The sequence below is a fragment of the Salvelinus fontinalis genome, chromosome 34 (genome assembly GCF_029448725.1).
Source record: "Salvelinus fontinalis isolate EN_2023a chromosome 34, ASM2944872v1, whole genome shotgun sequence".
Classification (NCBI taxonomy): domain Eukaryota; kingdom Metazoa; phylum Chordata; class Actinopteri; order Salmoniformes; family Salmonidae; genus Salvelinus; species Salvelinus fontinalis.
In genome coordinates, this window is record NC_074698.1 from 1,959,302 (window position 1) to 1,980,206 (window position 20,905).

The 20,905-nt window shown below is 45.6% G+C and overlaps 1 protein-coding gene across 3 annotated transcripts in view; it reads right to left on the minus strand.

Annotated features, from left to right (window-relative positions):
* Positions 1-814: 814 nt before the first annotated feature.
* Positions 815-20,905, minus strand: part of LOC129832830 (endoplasmic reticulum transmembrane helix translocase-like) — a 29,332-nt gene continuing 9,241 nt past the window's right edge. The window contains exons 6-25 of one of the 3 annotated variants that reach the window (XM_055896877.1): positions 16,475-16,581; positions 14,748-14,877; positions 14,411-14,466; positions 14,148-14,274; positions 12,040-12,177; positions 11,755-11,875; positions 11,276-11,433; positions 10,918-11,093; positions 9,018-9,128; positions 7,432-7,557; positions 7,156-7,264; positions 6,489-6,682; positions 5,765-5,861; positions 5,313-5,503; positions 5,116-5,230; positions 4,766-4,962; positions 3,920-4,062; positions 3,590-3,701; positions 3,199-3,342; positions 815-2,070 (exon numbers count right to left, since the gene is read on the minus strand). In XM_055896877.1, coding sequence (XP_055752852.1) covers positions 1,960-2,070; positions 3,199-3,342; positions 3,590-3,701; positions 3,920-4,062; positions 4,766-4,962; positions 5,116-5,230; positions 5,313-5,503; positions 5,765-5,861; positions 6,489-6,682; positions 7,156-7,264; positions 7,432-7,557; positions 9,018-9,128; positions 10,918-11,093; positions 11,276-11,433; positions 11,755-11,875; positions 12,040-12,177; positions 14,148-14,274; positions 14,411-14,466; positions 14,748-14,877; positions 16,475-16,581 — 2,663 coding nt within the window. In that variant the 3' untranslated portion in view covers positions 815-1,959. Of the gene's footprint in view, positions 2,071-3,198; positions 3,343-3,589; positions 3,702-3,919; positions 4,963-5,115; positions 5,231-5,309; positions 5,504-5,764; positions 5,862-6,488; positions 6,683-7,155; positions 7,265-7,431; positions 7,558-9,017; positions 9,129-10,917; positions 11,094-11,275; positions 11,434-11,754; positions 11,876-12,039; positions 12,178-14,147; positions 14,275-14,410; positions 14,467-14,747; positions 14,878-16,474; positions 16,582-20,905 lie in introns of those variants that run through there. The other 2 variants (XM_055896876.1, XM_055896878.1) reach the window with 2 other exon arrangements.

Consider the following 20,905-nt stretch of genomic DNA (forward strand, 5'->3'; position numbering starts at 1 on the left):
ATGGAAGCTCTGCTTCTAGCTCCTAAGCAACTTTGCAGACAAGCATTTCGCTACACCCGCAATAACATCTGCTAAATATGTGTATGCGACCAATAAAATGTGATTTGATACCTTTAAAATAAAATTGCCTCAGAATCTCGTCACGGTATCTCTGTGCATTACAATTTCCAAAAATAAAATGCAACTGTGTTCATTGTCCATAGCTTATGCCTGTCCATACCATAACCCGACCGCCAACATGGGGCACTCTGTTCACAACGGTGACATCAGCAATCCGCTCGCCCACATGACGCCATACGTGGTCTGGGAGGCCAGTTGGACGTACTGCTAAATTCTCTAAAACGACGTTGGAGGCGGCTTATGGTGGAGAAATGAACATTCAATTATTTGGCAACAGCTCTGGTGGACATTCCTAGTCACCATGCCAATTGCATACTCCCTCAAAACATGAGACATCTGTGCTATTGTGTTGTGTGACAAAACTGCACATTTTAGAGTGGCCTTTTATTGTTCCCAGCACAAGGTGCACCTGTGTAATGATCATACTGTTTAATGAGGTTCTTGCTATGCCACACCCGTCAGGTGGATGGATAATTTTGGCAAAGGAGAAATGCTTACTAACAGGGATGATTATCAAATTTGTGCACAACATTTTAGAGAAATAAGCTTTTTGTGCAACATTTCAGGGATCTTTTATTTCAGCTCATGAAACCAACACTTTACGATTATATTTTTGGTCTATGGGTGGCCCGTACCACAGTCATCATGACATCATCCCACCTCTGTTGTCAGTGTAGTAATCTCATCACCAAAATCAAATGCTAGATTTTAATCTGTCACAATAGATTGCCAGTGTAGCAAGCAAGAGCACACCAGACATTTTTACATTTTAGTCATTTAGCAGACGCTCTTATCCAGAGCGACTTACAGTAAGTAGTTAGTGCATACATTTTTCATACTGGTCCCTCACTGGAATCGAATCCACAAACCTGGCATTGCAAGTGCCATGCTCTATCAAGCGAGCCACACGGGACTTTTGGTCCTCTCAAACATAAAGCAAAAGGATCTGAAGGATTTTCTTGTGGCCTCTCAACTTGACTTCCAGTTAAAATGTATGCAGCTCACTCATCACTTAAAAAATATATGTCCAACCCCTATGTAGGTATAGTAGGCAGTGCACTGCATAGGTAAATGGAACATGACAAAGTAGCACTTGACAAAAAAAGCACCACTTGTATTTTTTGGTATTTTATAAGTCTGTAAGTTTTATCTTTTTACAAAATGAAGAAGAAAAAACAAAATGGAAAAAAATCAAACACTTCGCAATTCTCTTGGAGAACGCCCTGTTGTGTGTGTGTGTGCGCGTTTCACATGGGCCGGCACACAATCTCAAACGCCACACAATACTGCTGTCTTCTTGGCCTTCAGTGATAGAGGGAGGGATGGAGAGGGGGAACGGGAAGGCAAGAGGGGGCGTCTAACTAGACCTGGGTATCCAATAGTATTTATTTTCTTTCAAAAACTTTAGCTGCACTTGTTTTAGCTTGCCTGGCGCAACGGAACAGTCCCAAAGGTGCAAACCCTGCTTATCTGGAGCTCTTGGCAGGATCAACCAAAACGCTCAAAGTATTCGAAAGAAAGCAAATACCATTTGAGCCCAAGATTTTCTCTAGCATAAAATAAATATAATTTTAAATTTTAGTTTTAATTTTAAAACATTAGTGAAGAGGAGGAACAGAGGGACAAAGCAGGACAGTAGAGAGATGGGGTAACATTTAGGGGTGTGGTGCAGCAGTACTGCGCATCTGCCTGACACGCCTAGTCCATCTCCTCTGCTGTCTTGTGCGTCACATCAGCCTTCAATCTTTTCCTCCCTCCACAAGTCTCCTCAATCCTCTCCCTTTATAGTTTGGTTGCTGAGGGCAGTGGGTTGCTCAAGGCAGCTGTTGGCATTGCGATTCAGGAAGGCAGCCTCAGGGTTCCTTTGCCCAGCAGGAACTGCAGAATGCGGTCGACCAGCAGGGCAGCGACAAAGTCAACCACCAGGACGCGGGCAATGACTAGCTTGAACTGCAGGGGAGAAAACACATAGATTATAATCATTTATGCATCCTTTTGCACCGGTTTCCCAGACAGATTAAGCCTAGTCCTGGACTAAAAAGCAGTTAAACAGAGAACTTCCAAACATATTACTATAAACTTAGTTAATTCATTATAAAAAAGGTTCATACATGCTTATAAAGCAACACATCAAAGCAATCACACAAAATGTGTGTGAAAGTACAAATGTTGGATCTTAACTTGACCCGTTTCATTGCAGGAGGAAAATAATCAAGCAGGAGTTGAATGTTTGAAGAAATATTTAGAATCACAGCCAGGGGGCAGCTGGAAGCGGTGTTTATGTACAATGCAATAGCGTACCTACAATGTACCTTAGCCTGCAGGTCCACTGTGTGCCAGTTCAAATAGCCTATGCAGGCTCTATGCAGGCTACAGCGCATCTCGTGTGAATTCTTATGTGGATTATAAAACATTTACATATTTGTAGGGGGTATATTTATTTTTCCTTAGGGAAAATCCTTTTTTTTTTTAGCAATTGTTTTATTATATGTTCAAGGCAAGCAATAGGCAGAATCAATTATTGGTGGCCTCAGTGGCTGTGTGATCCAGCGTCTACAGCCGCTGACCCCGGGACATATATGCCTGTCCATCCCACTGCCTCAAATCCATCCCACTGCCTCCTCAATAAAAACAAAACAATTACGAAAGGAGTGGGAATGCCCCACTCTTTAAAAAATACCTTTAAGAAATAAAAAAATCTGACAAATAACAATTAGATTGTGAGCGCACATCCAACATAAAACATAATTATAAATAATACAAGGTATGCTAAATTGATTAAAAGAAAATGCACAGACCTAGCAAGCAACAATAGACTGTGAAACAAACAGTAGCCTATTATCGGTTTTCACACCTTTCATTATGTGACAATGGATAGGCTAATGGTTAGCCTACAGAATATGAACAAATACAGCTCCACTGGTCTGAAAAACTCGACTGCTCCCGCAAGGAGAAAGAGAACTGCTGCTTTTCAGTTAACATAACTACTATAAATCACGATGCTCAGTTGAATTTCTTAATGAGCAGGACATTTTTGTGATCAAATTAAGATCCGACATCTGTATAATATATGCTGACCTCTGTTGGTATATCCACAAGAGCAAACTGCTCGTTGAATTCAGGCGAGGATCCTGAAAGAAGGCCCACGATTGCCAGACCTGAAAGGGCGATACTCCATAGCAGCGGTCTGTTCTCACTCAGAGACTCCATGAAAGGATGACCCTAGAAAAACACACAGTATTAGTGGAATACATGTGTTATTCAATGATGGCTAGGATAAGTACTGCATAGTCTATCCATTGTATAGAAAATGGGCCACATTTTTTTATTAGGTATCCCTTATGTAGGCTTAATGAAGACTTCATAAGCCCTACATAGAATCCTCAAATATTTTATATGCAAAGAAAGGCCTTATAAGGGATCATGAAGGCTACATTAAACCTAAGACGTGGAGGAGGAAGAGCAGTACCTTGTAGTTAATGGCAAAGGTAGCCATCTGCATGGCCATAGACATTATGTACACTGTGCTGTTGATGAGACTGGGCTCAAACTCTTTGTACAGGTCCGCAAACCGCTCCGCCCTAAAAGATAAAGGACAACGGACAGAGGATTATGAGAGGGGATACTTGGACTGGTTGGAAACAAGACAATGTCAATAATTGTAAGGTGAACATGTACGGTTAGTACAGTGGGGGCGCAAATAACAGTATCAACAAGTCTGTAGGTATCTATAGTGTGTGTGTGTGTGATAGAGAATGTGTGTTTGCGCGCTTGCATGTGTGTATGCATGTATGTGTACCTTGGAGGACTTCTGGTCTGCGCTCCTTTGTACAGGTATACCAGACTACAGAAGTGAACAGCAAACTGCAGCAGTACTGTCAGAACAGTGTACAGGTTGAAGATGTTAGGTAAGGGCCGCTCTTTAGACAGAGTCTTCAGGGGCTGGACAGAACAAGAGAAAATAGGATGAAAACCTAAAAGGGCGCTTTTTCACATCTCCCCTGTATGATCCATTCCCTGGAGCGTTTGGTGCCCTGAGCCGCACTATAAAGCATGTGTGAAACACAAATTAATCCTGGCTAAAACGAATCCTGGACCTGCGTTTGTAGCGGGTCCAAGATGCAGGACCAGAGTATCAGGAGTCGCATGGAACTTTTTTGTAAACAAGCTAGCTCGCTAACGTCACGTAGAATGTGTGTCTTGCTAATCGCACCCTGAAATTGTTATTTTCAGGTCTTGTGAAAGCAAAACTTATTTTGTAGAATTCTCACACTCTCCAGGAAAACGGACCAGGGCACCGAATTTAATGTGAAAACCCCCTAAGTTGAGTTAAAGGCTTAACTTGAAACTACACTTGTTAGCACTAGGGCTACATAATATGGTTTCCTACCAATCACAACTACAGTACAAGCATTACATGGATGTCACAGGTTCTTTCTCAATACTCTTTCCTCGATTCCTTATGTCCTTTCCTCCTAAAAAATGTCTTTCGGGAACTGATGAAAGGATTCAAGGAAAATAAACGCTTCCCTCTGACGTTTTGAGGAGGCAGGGAGGAGGCAGGGAGGAGAGGACACAAGAAACCGAAGGAGGAAAAACTATCAAGAGAAAGCACTAGTGTTTTTCCCTCCATGTGACCTTTCACCTTTGACCTGGAGATGAAGAGAAAGCAGCCGGCCAATAGCAGGCCCTGTAGGGTGGCCTGGAAGTCACTGAACTTGACCCCCTCCAGGTAGAGGACAGACTGGCTGTAGGCCAGCACCAGCGCGTTCAGCGCCAGGATCTTAAACATCTGTAGTGTGGTCACCAGCGTACAGCGGCCCTGCTTTATCACGTGGCAGACTAGGCAGGAGGAGATGATAAAGAGGGAGAGGGAGACAGTGTGTGAGTGAGAGAGACAGTGAGTGAGTGAGTGAGTGTTTGTATACAGTGTGGGTGTAAACAAAACACACATTTTTTTTTTTTAAGTACTGATTATGTGTGTATGTTCCTCACTGCACTGTATGGAGGACAATTTGGAGGTGAAGGGGGCAGCAATGGAGGCATCTCCCAGTTTCACTACTTGTATCTGATCTTCTTCCAGCTCCTTTAAGACTTGACTAATCCTCTCCTACAACAGAATAAACACCAAATGGTTAACAACACACACAATCACCTCTCCCTCCCTCTTTCCCTACCCCAACACACACCACCTTCTGTGCGGCTAGCTGCTCCTCTCTCTGGGCCATGACCCTTTGCCTGGCTGCCCTGGAGGTCAGTTTGACCCCTGAGCTGGTGACCGGAGGTAGGGAGGGTCTGGAGTCGGCTGCTGGAGTCTCCTTCTCTCTGCCCCTCTTCCTCCTCTCAGGCATACGCTCTGGAGCGTTGGCCAACAGAGCCACACCTGATGGGGGGAAAGGAAGGAGAGAGGGTGGGGGGAGGGAGGGAGAGGGTGGAGAGAGAGAGAGAGAGAGAGAGAGAGAGAATGGTTACAAAATGACTCACATATAGCGACATTGTTTATAATAATAAGAGGATGGCATAAATTTCCCTACTGAGACAATAAAGGTTGAATTGAAGGTATCATGGTCTAAGACAGGTGTGTCGTCCGTTAACGTTGCTGAATATTGTGCACAGCTTTGAGTGACATGTCGAATGACCTCACCGATATGAGAGTGTTTGAGTGCTCCGACGTCATTGGTCCCGTCTCCACACATCAATGTTGTATAGCCCAATCCTTTAAGACTAGTGATTACAAACTCCTGTAACACAATAACAATACACACAGTTAGCACAAAACTAGCCTCAAAATGTACCGCTAGTTCTTGAGTGTGTTGGTTGTACACCGTGTACAAAACCCCCATTCTTGATACACACAGGAAACTGTTGAGCATGAAAAACCACAAACCAGTGCATCTGGCACCTACTAACATACCCCGTTCAAAGGCACTTAAATATTGTGTCATGCCCGTTCACCCTCTGAATGGCACACATACACAATCCATGTCTCAATTGTCTCAAGGCTGAAAAATCCTTATTTAACCTGTCTCCTCCCCTTCATCGACACTCCCCAATAAGGGATCATAGCTTTCAGCTGGATTCACCTTGTCAGTCTGTCATGAAAAGAGCATGCGTTCATAATGTTTTGTACACTCAAGAATATATGTAGTGTATTTTTTATTATCTAATAAATTCATTACATCAACAAAAATTGAGTAAAATAACAACAATTGGAATTGAAAGGTAATCAAATCGAACAAAGCTTTTTTGACACAAAAATAGAATTCAGTGGTAGTGTCCAAAATTGAACCCTATACTGTATAGTGCACTACTTTTGACTAGAGCCCTATGAGCATAGCTAATGTCTATATGGAGGCAAGAAGACTGACCTTCTGTTTAGGGCTGACCCGTGCGAACACCCGGACATGCGGCAGGAGGGCATGGAGCAACCGGGTGTCACTGGTCAGTCTGGTTAGCCCCTCCCCCGTCACACACAGATCATACTGATCGACCAACGAGGGGACGGATGGCGGGGGCAGCGGAACACACACACTGCCGTCTATAGACTCCCACTGCCACTCACCTGGAAGGAACAACGGCACAAGTTACCGTATTATAGTGCATTCTTAAAAAAGCGACACACTTCACCCTGGGCTAAAAACATACATATTATGTCAAATAGTCTCAAGTACTTAAGGTGCGCTTGATTTGGTTTGCATATTATTCCATTGAACTGGGGCGAAGTAGATCAAGTGCAGCTCAAGTATAATATATATGCATTTGACCCAGGTCTACAACACATGCACTGTCCACTATAGATCCCCTCATTACAACAATCATATGGTTATATCATCAGTGCATTAGTCTGTAGATTAGTCCAACCATGTTCGTGGAGAGCTACCGTCCTGTCTGTTTTCTGTCCAACCCCAGTTGTAACTAACCTGATTCAGCTTATCAACCCGCTATTAGAATCAGGTGCACTAGATTAGGGTTGGAGTGAAAACCGACAGGACGGTTTTCAGATCAAGCATAAATTGGCTCTTTAGTGTGCCCTACCCTGGTTGGGTCTGGCCTGCAGTATTAGTGTGTGTTCCTTCTGGATGAAGTTGAGCTCTCTGGCCACGTGGCACGCTGTTAGAGGGTTGTCGCCTGTTATCATCACCACCTGAGGGAGAGACGGAGGAGAGGAGGGTTATGTGTATGTGTGGTGTGTAGTGTGTGTGCGCCTGACTGAGTGACTGCGTGCATGGATGTGCCTGATATTATTGTAATAATTGTAATCTGTGTGAATGTGTGTGAGCGTGCGTGTGTATTTTTAGACAGCCTTCTCACATGATGCGATGCCTCCTGGATCTCTTTAATGACAGCCTTGCTGTCGGTCTTCAGGGGACACGAGACGACCATGAAGCCGGCAAACTGCAGGTCACACTCCAGAGCATCACGAGTCACCTCCCGCACCTGTACAGACAGCCACAAAGCACCCAGTCACACAAACAACCAACCCCTGCTGTAAAAGAGAGACACCCTCAACTAACCGCTTGGCTGAGTTTCACGAAAGCCTTGTAGCTAACGTGGTACTTTATTTATCTCGAAGACCCAGAACTACCCCACCCTCTCTCTCAGCTGAGCAGCTGGGTTGTTGAGAGTATTGACATTTCGGGAAACTCATCCCCTCACACAGAGCAGGACAGGACCGATAGGTGAGTTAGACGGGACAAGTAGGTGAGATAGGTGAGTTAGAGAGGACAGGGCAAGACGGGTGAGTTAGACAGGACAGGGCAGTTTATTAGGTACACTCATCTAGTACCGAGTCAAAACCCCATTCGCCTCCAGAACACCCCAAATTCTTCGGGGAATGGACATGTTGCTCAATTAGTATCAAGGGACCTAACGTGTGCCAGCAAAACATTCCCCACACCATTACACCACGCCACCAGCCTGTACCGTTGACACTAGGCAGAATGGGGCCATAGATTCATGCTGCTTACACCAAATCCTGACTCTGTCATCAGAATGACACAACAGGAACCGGGATTCGTCAGACCAGGCAATGTTTTTCCACTCCTCAATTGTCCAGTGTTGGTGATTGCGTGCCCACTGGACCTGCTTCCTCTTGTTTTTAGCTGATAGAAGTGGTCACCTGGGTGGTCATCTGCTGCAAAAGCCCATCCGTGACAAGGATTAACGAGTTGTGCGTTCTGAGATGCCGTTCTACACACCACTGTTGCACTGCGCCGTTATTTGACTGTTTGTGTCCCGCCTGATAGCTGGCACGATTATTGCCTTTCTCCTTCGACCTCTCTCATCAACGAGCTCTTTTCGACCACAGGACTGCCGCTAACTGGATGTTTGTTTGTCGCACCATTCTCGGTAAACCATATACACTGTCGTGCATGAAAAGGCCAGGAAGGCGGTCGTGTCTGAGATAATGGATCAGCGCACTTGGCACCGCCGATCAGACCACGCTTAAAGTCGTTTAGGTCACTCGTTTTGCCCATTCTAACGATCAATCGAACAGTAACTAAATGCCTCGAAGCCCGTCTACCTGCTTTATATAGCGATCTATTTTCGTGAACATATTACTAACAACAACAAAATTTAACAATTTTTGACCAAGGGATCCGTGGAATAAGTCTCTGCCACATGACAAAATGTGTAGAATTGCAGGAAATTTACTTGAAAACGAACGTTTTCTCTCCGATGCTAAGAGGCAGGTCTTCCAGGGCCCAAGATTTGGTTCGTCCAGCCATGCACTACCGAAGTCATAGTAAAACTCATTGTATGCTCTTTTTTATCTCACGTGAGTTGTGTTCTGATTATGAGGGGGTCCCTGATGAATTTGCTATCACAAAAGGGGTCCCCGGCCGCAAAAAGTTTGAGAAACCCTGAGTTAGATAGGACAGGACAGGTAGAGTTACCTGTTGGTGGCTGAGGTGTCCGATCTCTCTGTATCCCAAGGCCAGAACCCTGGCCCCTTCTCGGGACATCTCCCTGTGCACCTGGTCATAGCTGGCTGGGCACTCTGAGAACTACAGAAACAAACAAATGGTTAGAACAATGATAATGACACAAAGAAAGTGTAATAAGCAGGTTGTAACTGCAGCAATGACGTATCTACTCAACACTGAGATGATGTACTTGTATGTGAAGTGTAGTACAGTAGACATGTATTATATTGACCATAAAGATACAGTTGAAGTCAGGAAATGTACATACACTTAGGTTGGAGTCATTAAAACAAATTTTTCAACCACTCCACAAATTTCTTGTTAACAAACTATAGTTTTGGCAAGTCGATTGGGACATCTACTGTGTGCATGGACACAAGTACTTTGTCCAACAATTGTTTACAGACAGATTATTTCACTGTGTCACAATTCCAGTGGGTCAGAAGTTTACATACACTAAGTTGACTGTTCCTTTAAACAGCTTGGAAAATTCCAGAAAATTATGTCATGGCTTTAGAAGCTTCTGATAGGCTAATTGACATCATTTGAGTCAACTGGAGGTGTACCTGTGGATGTATTTCAAGGCCTACCTTCAAACTCAGTGCCTCTTTGCTTGACATCATGGGAAAATCTAAAGATTTTCAGCCAAGACCTCAGAAAAAAAAATTGTAGACCTCCACAAGTCTGGTTCATCCTTGGGAGCAATTTCCAAATGCCTGAAGGTACCACGTTCATTTGTACAAACAATAGTACGCAAATATAAACACCATGGGACCACGCAGCCGTCATACCGCTCAGGAAGGAGACGCGTTCTGTCTCCAAGAGATGAACGTACTTTGGTGCAAAAAGTACAAATCAATCCCAGAACAGCAGCAAAGGACCTTGTGAAGATGCTGGAGGAAACAGGTACAAAAGTATATATATCCACAGTAAAACAAGTCCTATATCGACATAACCTGAAAGGCCATTCAGCAAGGAAGAAGCCACTGCTCCAAAACCGCCATAAAAAAGCAACTGCACATGGGGACAAAGAAATGTCCTCTGGTCTAATGAAACAAAAATGGAACTGTTTGGCCATAATGATCATCTTTATGTTTGGAGGAAAAATGGGGAGACAAGCCGAGGAAACACCATCCCAACCGTGAAGCACAGGGGTGGCAGCATCATGTTGTGGGGATGCTTTGCTGCAGGAGGGACTGGTGCATTTCACAAAATAGATGGCATCACGAAGCAGGAAAATTATGTGGATATATTGAAGCAACATCTCATGACATCAGTCAGGAAGTTAAAGCTTGGTCACAAATGGATCTTCCAAATGGACAATGACTCCAAGCATACTTCTAAAGTTGTGGCAAAATGGCTTAAGGACAACAAAGTCAAGGTATTGGAGTGGCCATCACAAAGCCCTAACCTCAATCCTATAGAACATTTGTGGGCAGAAATCAAAAAGCCTGTGCAAGCAAGGATGCCTACAAACCTGACTCAGTTACACCAGCTCTGTCAGGAGGAATGGGCCAAAATTCTCCCAACTTATTGTGGGAAGCTTGTGGAAGGCTACCCAAAAAGTTTGACCCAAGTTAAACAATGTAAAGGCAATGCTACTAAATACTAATTGATTGTATGTGAACTTCTGACCCACTGGGAATGTGATGAAATAAACCATTCTCTCTACTATTACTCTACTATTATTCTGACAAGTGGTGATCCTAACTGACCTAAGACAGGGAATTTTTACTAGCATTAAATGTCAGGAATTGTGAAAAACTGAGTTTAAATGAATTTGGGTAAGGTGTATGTAAACATCTAACTTCAACTGTATATTCAATTATACATTAAATGTTAGTATTCTATTTAAAACAATGATTTTTACCATGTCCCTGAGTGTCTCTGGAGCTCCTTTGACAGTGGAGACATAGCAGAGGTCAGTGGAGCCCAGTTTCTCATAGGAGGCGAGTACGGACATCCTCTTCAGAGCACTGGCAAAGTGGAACCGCTGGTGGATCTTCAGGCCTGGGGTCTTTATACCGCGAGCAAACACCTTTTCATCTACACCACAGAGAGAAGAACATAAGGGTAGATATGATGCAAACATATGGAGACACACACAGACACTTTCACTTCTGGTGTACGAAGAGGAGACAGAGTAAAAATCCTGAGGTACACACACGCGTGCGCACACACACACACACACACACACACACACACACACACACACACACACACACTACCTTTAGTGAGGGTCCAGTCAGCAGCAGTGAGCATGGCCTTCTCCAGGGGGTCGCCTACCAGCTGTCCGTCGTCAAGAGTAACTAGTGAGTGACAAGTAGCAACCACCCGATGTGTTTCCACTGGGATCTCTGACACAGGCATCACTTCTTTCCCTTCTCTGGAGGAGTTTGGAAAAGGTTTACAAACAAATGTAAAAACGTACTTCATATTCTTCCAAAGGTTTTAATACGATTAAATAATGCTAAAAACGTGTCAGTTGCTCTTTAAATGTCACTCCTCAATATGACAATACTCACAGTATGACACCAGCGCATAAGGGCATTGGTAGACACTTTACTTAACCCAGACCGTTACATTGCATTATGATGCCATTATGAAGCCTTTAAAATGTCTTAATATCATCAGGTCCAGTCAGTCTTTGGAACAATTTGCAACAAAGAAATGTATCATACTGAAAAATCTAAAAAAGAGAGTGTACCGGAGCCCTGCGACCCCCCGCACAACCAGATGGTCGCTGGTCAAGGTGCCCGTCTTGTCAAAGCAGCACACCTCCACCTTGCCTGCAAATGGGATCCTGAAGGGCTCAGTGCAGAACACATCTATGAAAGGAAGAAGAAAGACAGGGGTGAGTCAAATAGCAGAACAGCAAGGTGGACTGGCATCATTAAGTACCACAAACATTACTATGCCCGTTTCAGAACCACTTTCAAAACACATACATCAACATACCACCCCACCCGCCACACACACACTGTTGACTCACAGAGCTTGGTCAGAGCGATGAGGGATGTGTTGACTGCCAGAGACAATTCTATAGGGAGCTCAGGTGGAACCACGGAGGTCAGGATGAGAGTACACTCCAGGAACAACTTATACCGGTTCCTGCTAGGGTCCTTAGTTCCTGCAGGGGAGAGCACACAGAGACAGTTACACAACTATACTCAGCAAAAAAAAGAAACGTCCTCTCAATGTCAACTGCGTTTATTTTCAGCAAACTTAACATGTGTAAATATTGTATGAACATAAGATTCAACAACTGAGACATAAACTGAACAAGTTCCACAGACATGGGACTAACAGAAATGGAATAATGTGTCCCTAAACAAAGGGGGGTTCAAAAACAAAAGCAACAGTCAGTATCTGTGGCCACCAGCTGCATTAAGTACTGCAGTGCATCTCCTCCTCATGGACTGCCCCAGATTTACCAGTTCTTGCTGTGAGATGTTACCCCACTCTTCCACCAAGGCACCTGCAAGCTCTCAGACATTTCTGGGGGGAATGGCCCTAGCCCTCACCCTCCGATCCATCAGGTCCCAGACGTGCTCAATGGGATTGAGATCCGGGCTCTACGCTGGCCATGGCAGAACACTGACATTCCTGTCTTGCAGGAAATCACGCACAGAATGAGCAGTATGGCATTGTCATGCTGGAGGGTCATGTCAGGATGAGCCTGCAGGAAGGGTACCACATGAGGGAGGAGGATGTCTTCCCTGTAACGCACAGCATTGAGATTGCCTGCAATGACAACAAGCTCAGTACGATAATACTAAGACACAACGTCCCAGACCCATGACGGACCCTCCATCTCCAAATCGATCCCGCTCCAGAGTACAGGCCTCGATGTAACACTCATTCCTTCGACGATAAATGCGAATGCGTCCATCACCCCCGGTGAGACAAAACAGCGACTCGTCAGTGAAGAGCACTTTTTGCCAGTCCTGTCTGGTCCAGCGACGGTGGGTTTGTGCCCATAGGCGACGTTGTTGCCGGTGATGTCTGGTGAGGACCTGCCTTACAACAGGCCTACAAGCCCGCAGTCCAGCCTCTCTCGGCCTATTGTGGACAGTCTGAGCACTGATGGAGGGATTGTGCGTTCCTGGTGTAACTCGGGCAGTTGTTGTTGACATCCTGTACCTGTCCCGCAGGTGTGATGTTCGGATGTACCGATCCTGTGCAGGTGTTGTTACACGTGGTCTGCCACTGCGAGGACGATCAGCTGTCCGTCCTGTCTCCCTGTAGCGCTGTCTTAGGCGTCTCACAGTACGGACATTGCAATTTATTGCCCTGGCCACATCTGCAGTCCTCATGCCTCCTTGCAGCATGACTAAGGCACGTTCACGCAGATGAGCAGGAACCCTGGGTATCTTTCTTTTGGTGTTTTTCAGAGTCAGTAGAAATGCCTCTTTAGTGTCCTAAGTTTTCATAACTGTGACCTTAATTGCCTACCGTCTGTAAACTGTTAGTATTTTAACGACTGTTCCACAGGTGCATGTTCATTAATTGTTTATGGTTCATTGAACAAGCATGGGAAACAGTTGTTTAAACCCTTTACAATGAAGATCCGTGAAGAGAAAGCTATGCAGTATGTTTGCACACATGCCTGTAAGTTGCTTTGGATAAAAGCATCTGCTAAATGGCATATATTGTTATTATTAATAATAATAAAAAAATACAGTTATACTGCATGTAGTCAGGAAAAACCTGCTGCTCTCTCCTGACCTTAGGGCCTATTTCAAAAACTTGTTTCATAACATTTTATAAAGGAGGAATTTGTGTTTAATAAGTCATGTTTTTTTTAGAATGAATAGGGCCCTTCGGCAAGACTGTCAATGTTCAGTAAAAATGTTTAGTGAGTAGAATAATATCTCCTTAAATTGTCTCTTGGCTAATAAACTACCGCCAAGATATAAACAAACTGTATAATGGAGAAATGCTCTAAGTAGGACCACCTGCGCTTCTGCCTCTGCATTGCTTGTTCCATGGGGTTTTAGAATGGGTATCTGTGAAGAACCTTTTGACAACTGCTGACGTAAAAAGAGCTTTATAAAACACATTTGATTGATTGATTGCGTTGCTCACTGCATCCCTCACCTTCCACCCACACATAGCCAGCAGCAGCGATGGCGAACACCAGGAGGAAGAGGATGAAGATGAATGTTTCCAAGTTGTTGGCTGTCACCCTCTTCACTCCAAACAAGATGGTCCTCAGCAGTTTACCCTGTAGACAGGCGTGGTTAACAACACCAGGGTTGTATTCATTACTGAACACCAGAGCAAAAACATTTTGCAACAGAAAATGAAAACAAGCGGTTCTTATTGGACAAGTTCGGTAGTCAAGGGCAGCAGCCCCTCACCTGAGAGGTATAGAATCCGGTTCTCAACACATAAGCCACACAGCCATTGTCCACAGCTACAGAAAAATGAAAAATAAGAAAAACAAACTATTATGATTTGCTCTTAGTGAGACAAGATAGATACAAGGGCAGATTCAATCTATTCTGAGGCTGAGGGAGATGACAGTTGAAACATAATTGATCTAAAATATAGATTTGTTTTTATATTGATAAGTGATAACAAAATATAGATTTAAAGTGCTTTATTTTTTATAATTGTTAATCTCAAAGTGCAAATAATGCAGGACATTTCTGCCTTATAAGTGAATAATATACTGCACAGTAGGTAGGAACTGACGTTTGAGTCCTACAGTGGCACGGAGCGGGGGGCTGTGCTGCACCACCTTAGTCCCACCCGAGATAATGTGGAGGCGGGCATCACCCTGAAGGTCCAATACCCTCTTTGTATCCAGATCCTCCACCGGCTCCTAAACACACAACATGGTAGAACTTCAAATTAAAAACTACTTTTAAGGATTAATGGAGCCTATGATTTATAAGCATATGATTTTGCTAAATCATTTGTGGAGCATCTTTGATATTCTATGCTTATGAACTCTTTATGAATGATCTATAGTAACATTCCCATTGTTTTGACAATCTACAGTGATCATCCTTGAGAAGTTTCTACTTGATTGGAGTCCACCAAATTCAATTGATTGGACATGATTTGGAAAGGCACACACCTGTCTATACAAGGTCCCACAACTGACGGTGCATGTCAGAGCAAAAACCAAGCCATGAGGTCGAAGCAATTGTTCGTAGAGCTCTGAGACAGGATTGTGTCGAGGCACAGATCTGGGGAAGTGTACCAAAACATTTCTGCAGCATTGAAGGTCCCCAAGAACACAGTGGCCTCCATCATTCTTAAATAGAAGAAGTTTGGAACCACCAGGACTCTTCCAAGAGCTGACAGGCCAGCCAAACTGAGCAATAGAGGGAGAAGGGCGTTAGTCAGGGAGGTGACCAAGAACCGGATGGTCACTGACAGAGCTCTAAAGTTCCTCTGTGTAGATGGGAGAACCTTCCAGAAGGACAATCATCTCTGCAGCACTCCATCAATCAGGCCTTTATGGTAGAGTGGCCAAACAGAAGCCACTCCTCAGTAAAAGGCACAGGACAGCACGCTTGGAGTATGCTAAAAGACACCTTAAGACTCTCAGACAATGAGAAACAAGATTCTCTGGTCTGATGAAACCAAGATTGAACTCTTCGGCCTGAATGCCAAATGTCACGTCTGGAGGAAACCATGCACCATCCCTAAGGTGAAGCATGGTGGTGGCAGCATCATGCTGAGGGGATGTTTTTCAGCAGCAGGGACTGGGAGACTAGTCAGGATCGAGGCAAAGATGAACAGTGCAAAGTACAGAGAGGTCCTTGACGAAGAGCGCTCTGGAGCGCTCAAGACCTCAGACTGGGGCGAAGGTTCACCATCCAACAGGACAACGACCCTAAGCACACTGCCAAGACAATTCAGGAGTGGCTTCGGGACAAGTCTCTGAATGTCGTTGAGTGGCCCAGCAAGAGCCCGGACTTGAACCCAATCGGACATCTCTGGAGAGACCTGAAAATAGCTGTGCAGCAACGCTGCCTATTCAACCTGACAGAGCTTGAGCGGATCAGTAAAGAAGAATGGGAAAAACTCCCCAAATACTGGTGTGCCAAGCTTGTAGCATCATACCCAAGAAGACTTGATGCTGAAATCGCTGCCAAAGGTGCTTCAAAGTACTGAGTAAAGGGTCTGAATACTTATGTAAATGTGATATTTCAGTTTTTGTATTTTTTTTTTTAAATTTGAAAAAATTTCTAAAAGCCTGTTTTTGCATTGTCATTATGGGGTATTGTGTGTAGATTGATGAGGAAGAAACAATTTACATCAATTTTAGAATAAGGCTGTGTAACGCAACAAAATGTGGAAAAAGTCTGAATACTTTCCGACGGCACTGTATATTGTCCAGATAGACTATATTGTTTTACATGGTTGTTATCTTGTCTAGTATAGGACAGGCTTCCCGTCTGTCTGACCTTCATCTGAGGAACTGACTCTCCCGTCAGCATGGCCTCGTCCACGATGCAGCGCCCTCTCAGCAGCAGCACGTCACATGGAACCAAGTTCTCCTGGGGAGAGCGGCCTGGGGGGGGAGAGAAAGACAGATATATACTGTGTCAAACCAACGTGAGAATACTGTTCATTGACTACCGCTCAGCATTCAGCACCATAGTATCCTCAAAGCTCATCACTAAGCTAAGGTCCCTGGGACTGAACACCTCCCTCTGCAACTGGATCCTGGACTTCCTGATGGGCCCCCGCCAGGTGGTGAGGGTAGGCGACAACACATCCGCCATGCTGACCCTCAACATAGGGGCCCCTCAGGGGTGCATGCTTTTACCCCTCATGTACTGACTGTTCACACATTAAGTTTTCCAGACAACACGACGGTGGTATGCCTGATCACAGACGACGATGAGACAGCCTATAGAGAGGAGGTCAGAGACCTGGCAGTGTGGTGCCAGGACAACAACCTCTCCCTCAAAGTCGGTAAGACAAAGGAGCTGAACGTGGACTACAGGAAACGGAGGACCAAGCACACACCCGTTCACATCGACAGGGCTGTAGTAGAGCGGGTCGAGAGTTCCTCGGTGTCCACATCACTAAGGATCTATCATGGTCCAAACACACCAACACAGTCATGAAGAGGGCACAACGACGTCTCCTCCCCCTCAGGAGCTGAAAAGATTTGGTATGGGCCTTCAGATCCTCAAAGAGTTATACAGCTAAACCATCGAGAGCATCTTGACTGGCTGCATTACTGCTTGGTATGGCAACTGCTTGGCATCAGACCGCAAGGCGCTAGAGGTAGTGCGTATGCCCCATTACATCACTGGGGCCGGGCTCCCTGCCATCCAAGACCTCTTTACTAGGCTGTGCCAGAGGAAGGCCCAAAACTGTCATAGAATCAAGCCATAGACTGTGCGGTAGTAGAGAGAACAGTCTATAACCAACAGGGTCCTGAAAAGCTTCTACTTACTCTCAAACCATAAGACTTCTAAAAAAGACTGTTAAATAGCTAATCAAAATGGCTAGCCGGACTACCTAAATTGACCCTTTTTTGCACTGACTATGCACATACACTGGACTCTACCCACACACTCACACATACTTACACCAACACAACATATGCCCAAACACACATTACACACACTTTCAAACTCACCACATACACTACCGGTCAGAAGTTTTAGAACACTTACTCATTCAAGGGTTTTTCTTTATTTTGACTATTTTCTACATTGTAGAATAATAGTGAAGACGTCAAAACTATGAAATAACACATATGGAATCATGTAGTAACCAAAAAAGTGTTATATAAAATATATTTGATTTGTTTTTGAGATTCTTCAAATAGCCACCCTTTGCATTGATCACAGCTTTCACACTCTTGGTATTCTCTCAACCAGCTTCACCTGGAATGCTTTTCCAACAGTTTTGGAGTTCCCACATATGCTGAGCACTTGTTGGCTGCTTTTTCTATTATCTATCTTGTCGCCTAGTCACTTTACCCCTACTTACAATGCATTCGGAAGGTATTCAGACCCCTTACCCTTTTCCACATTTTGTTACGTTAGACTTCTTCTAAATGTACTAAATAAATAAATATCCTCATCAATACCACTGACGAGTTCTGACTATAAACTGCAATATTGTTAATTATCAGGTATCCTATTGAAATATTGAGCACCATAGTCTAGTTTCCACACCAGCAATGAATGGTTATCTGTAAGATTGGAATGTATTGAGTAAAGGAAGGGCAATCACGTGGCAGGCACTTATAAGGATGGAGAGATGTGGTTTAGTGGAAGGGGGCAGAGGTCAGATCAGGTCACATTAAGGGAGAAGGAACAGTTTATGGCCCGCATCACTTACTTTCCTGCCTAGCAATAAAGATGTCATATTTCGAGAAAAGGATGACGTCACCCGAATTGGGGTATTAATACTACCACTGGTGGAACCATGTCTTTGTCTTATGCAGTTGAATGAACTTGGTTTAAGCTTTACTAATCATCCGTGAGTTTTACTAGGTTTACTACAGAAATAGCTTATTTACAATAGTATTCAGACGCTTTGCTATGAGACTCGAAATTGAGTTCAGGTCTGAATACTTTCCAAATGCACTGTATATGTACAGTACATGGCTACCTCAATTACCTAGTACCCCTGCACATCGACTGGATACTGATACTCCCTGTCTATATACACATTTTATTTTCTACTCCCTATATAAAGCCCTGTTATTTTTACTCGTCATTCGCTGTGTATTTCTTCCTCTTGTCACAATTTATATTTTACCATTTTGTACCTTATCTTGAACTCTGCATTGTTGGGGCCTCCCGAGTGGCGCAGTTGGCTAAGGCAATGCATCGCAGTGCTTGAGACGTCACTACAGACCCGGGTTCGATCACAGGCTTTGTCACAGCCTGCCGTGACCGGGAGACCCATGAGCTGGCACACAATTGGCCCAGGTCCGAGTTAGGGGGGAGTTTGGCCGGCCGGGATTTCCTTGTCCCATTGCGCAATAGAGACTCCTTGTGGTGGGCCGGGCACCTGCAAGCTGACTTCGGTCGCCAGCTGGATGGTGTTTCCTCCGACACATTGGTGCGGCTGGCTTCCGGGTTAAGCGAGCAGTGTGTCAAGAAGCAGTGCGGCTTGGCAGGGTCGTGTTTTTGGAGGACGCATGGCTCTCAATCTTCGCCTCTCCCGAGTCCGTAGGGCAGTTGCAGCGATGGGACAAGACTGTAACTACCAATCGGACTGTTACGGCGTTCCTCTCTCTCTTCATAAGAAGAGGTGGAGTAGTGATCGAGCCAAGGCGCAGCGGGTTGTGAATACATGATGATTTATTAAATAAACAAAACAGACAAAGACGAAAACGAACTATACTTGATATAACTAACAAAATAACAAAACGATGTAGACAGACCTGAACAAACGAACTTACAAATACACGAAGCACGCTGACACAGGAACAGACTACATAAACGCACGAACAAACCGAAACATTCCCGTATGGTGTAACATCGACACAGACACAGGAGACAATCACCCACAAACAAACAGTGAGAACACCCTACCTAAATATGACTCTTAATTAGAGGAGAACGCAAAACACCTGCCTCTAATTAAGAGCCATACCAGGCAACCAAAACCAACATAGAAACAGATAACATAGACTGCCCACCCAAAACACATGCCCTGACCTAAACACATACAAAAACAACATAAAACAGGTCAGGACCGTTACAGAACCCCCCCCTCAAGGTGCGAACGCCGGGCGCACCAGCACAAAGTCCAGGGGAGGGTCTGGGTGGGCAGTTGACCACGGTGGTGGCTCCGGCTCTGGACGCTGTCCCCACACCACCATAGTCACTCCCCGTTTCTGTCTTCCCCTCCCAATGACCACCCTAAAACTCACATCCCCTAAATAAACGGCCAGCACCAGGAGAAGGGGCAGCACCGGGACAAAGGGCAGCACCGGGACAAGGGGCAGCACCGGGACAAGGGGCAGCACCGGGACAAGGGGCAGCACCGGGACAAGGGGCAGCACCGGGACAAGGGGCAGCACCGGGATAAGGGGCAGCACCAGGATAAAGACCAGCACCGGGATAAGGGGCAGCACCGGGACAAGGGGCAGCACCGGGATAAGGGGCAGCACCGGGACAAGGGGCAGCACCGGGACAAGGGGCAGCACCGGGACAAGGGGCAGCACCGGGACAAGGGGCAGGTCCCGGCTGATATACTCTGGCAGATCCTGGCTGAGGGACTCTGGCAGGTCTATGCAGGCTGACGGCTCTCGACGCTCATGGCGGGCTGACGGCTCTCGACGCTCATGGCGGGCTGACGGCTCTCGACGCTCATGGCGGGCTGACGGCTCTCGACGCTCATGGCGGGCTGACGGCTCTCGACGCTCATGGCGGGCTGACGGCTCTCGACGCTCATGGCTCTCTGACGGCTCTCGACGCTCATGGCTCTCTGACGGCTCTGGCTGCTCATGGCTCGCTGGCGGCTCTGGCTGCTCATGGCTCGCTGGCGGCTCTGGCAGATCCTGTCTGGTTGGCGGCTCTGGCAGATCCTGTCTGGTTGGCGGCTCTGGCAGATCCTGTCTGGTTGGCGGCTCTGGCAGATCCTGTCTGGTTGGCGGCTCTGGCAGATCCTGTCTGGTTGGCGGCTCTGGCAGATCCTGTCTGGTTGGCGGCTCTGGCAGATCCTGTCTGGTTGGCGGCTCTGGCAGATCCTGTCTGGTTGGCGGCTCTGGCAGATCCTGTCTGGTTGGCGGCTCTGGCAGATCCTGTCTGGTTGGCGGCTCTGGCAGATCCTGTCTGGCGGACGGCTCTAGCAGATCCTGTCTGGCGGACGGCTCTAGCGGCTCCTGTCTGGCGGACGGCTCTAGCGGCTCATGG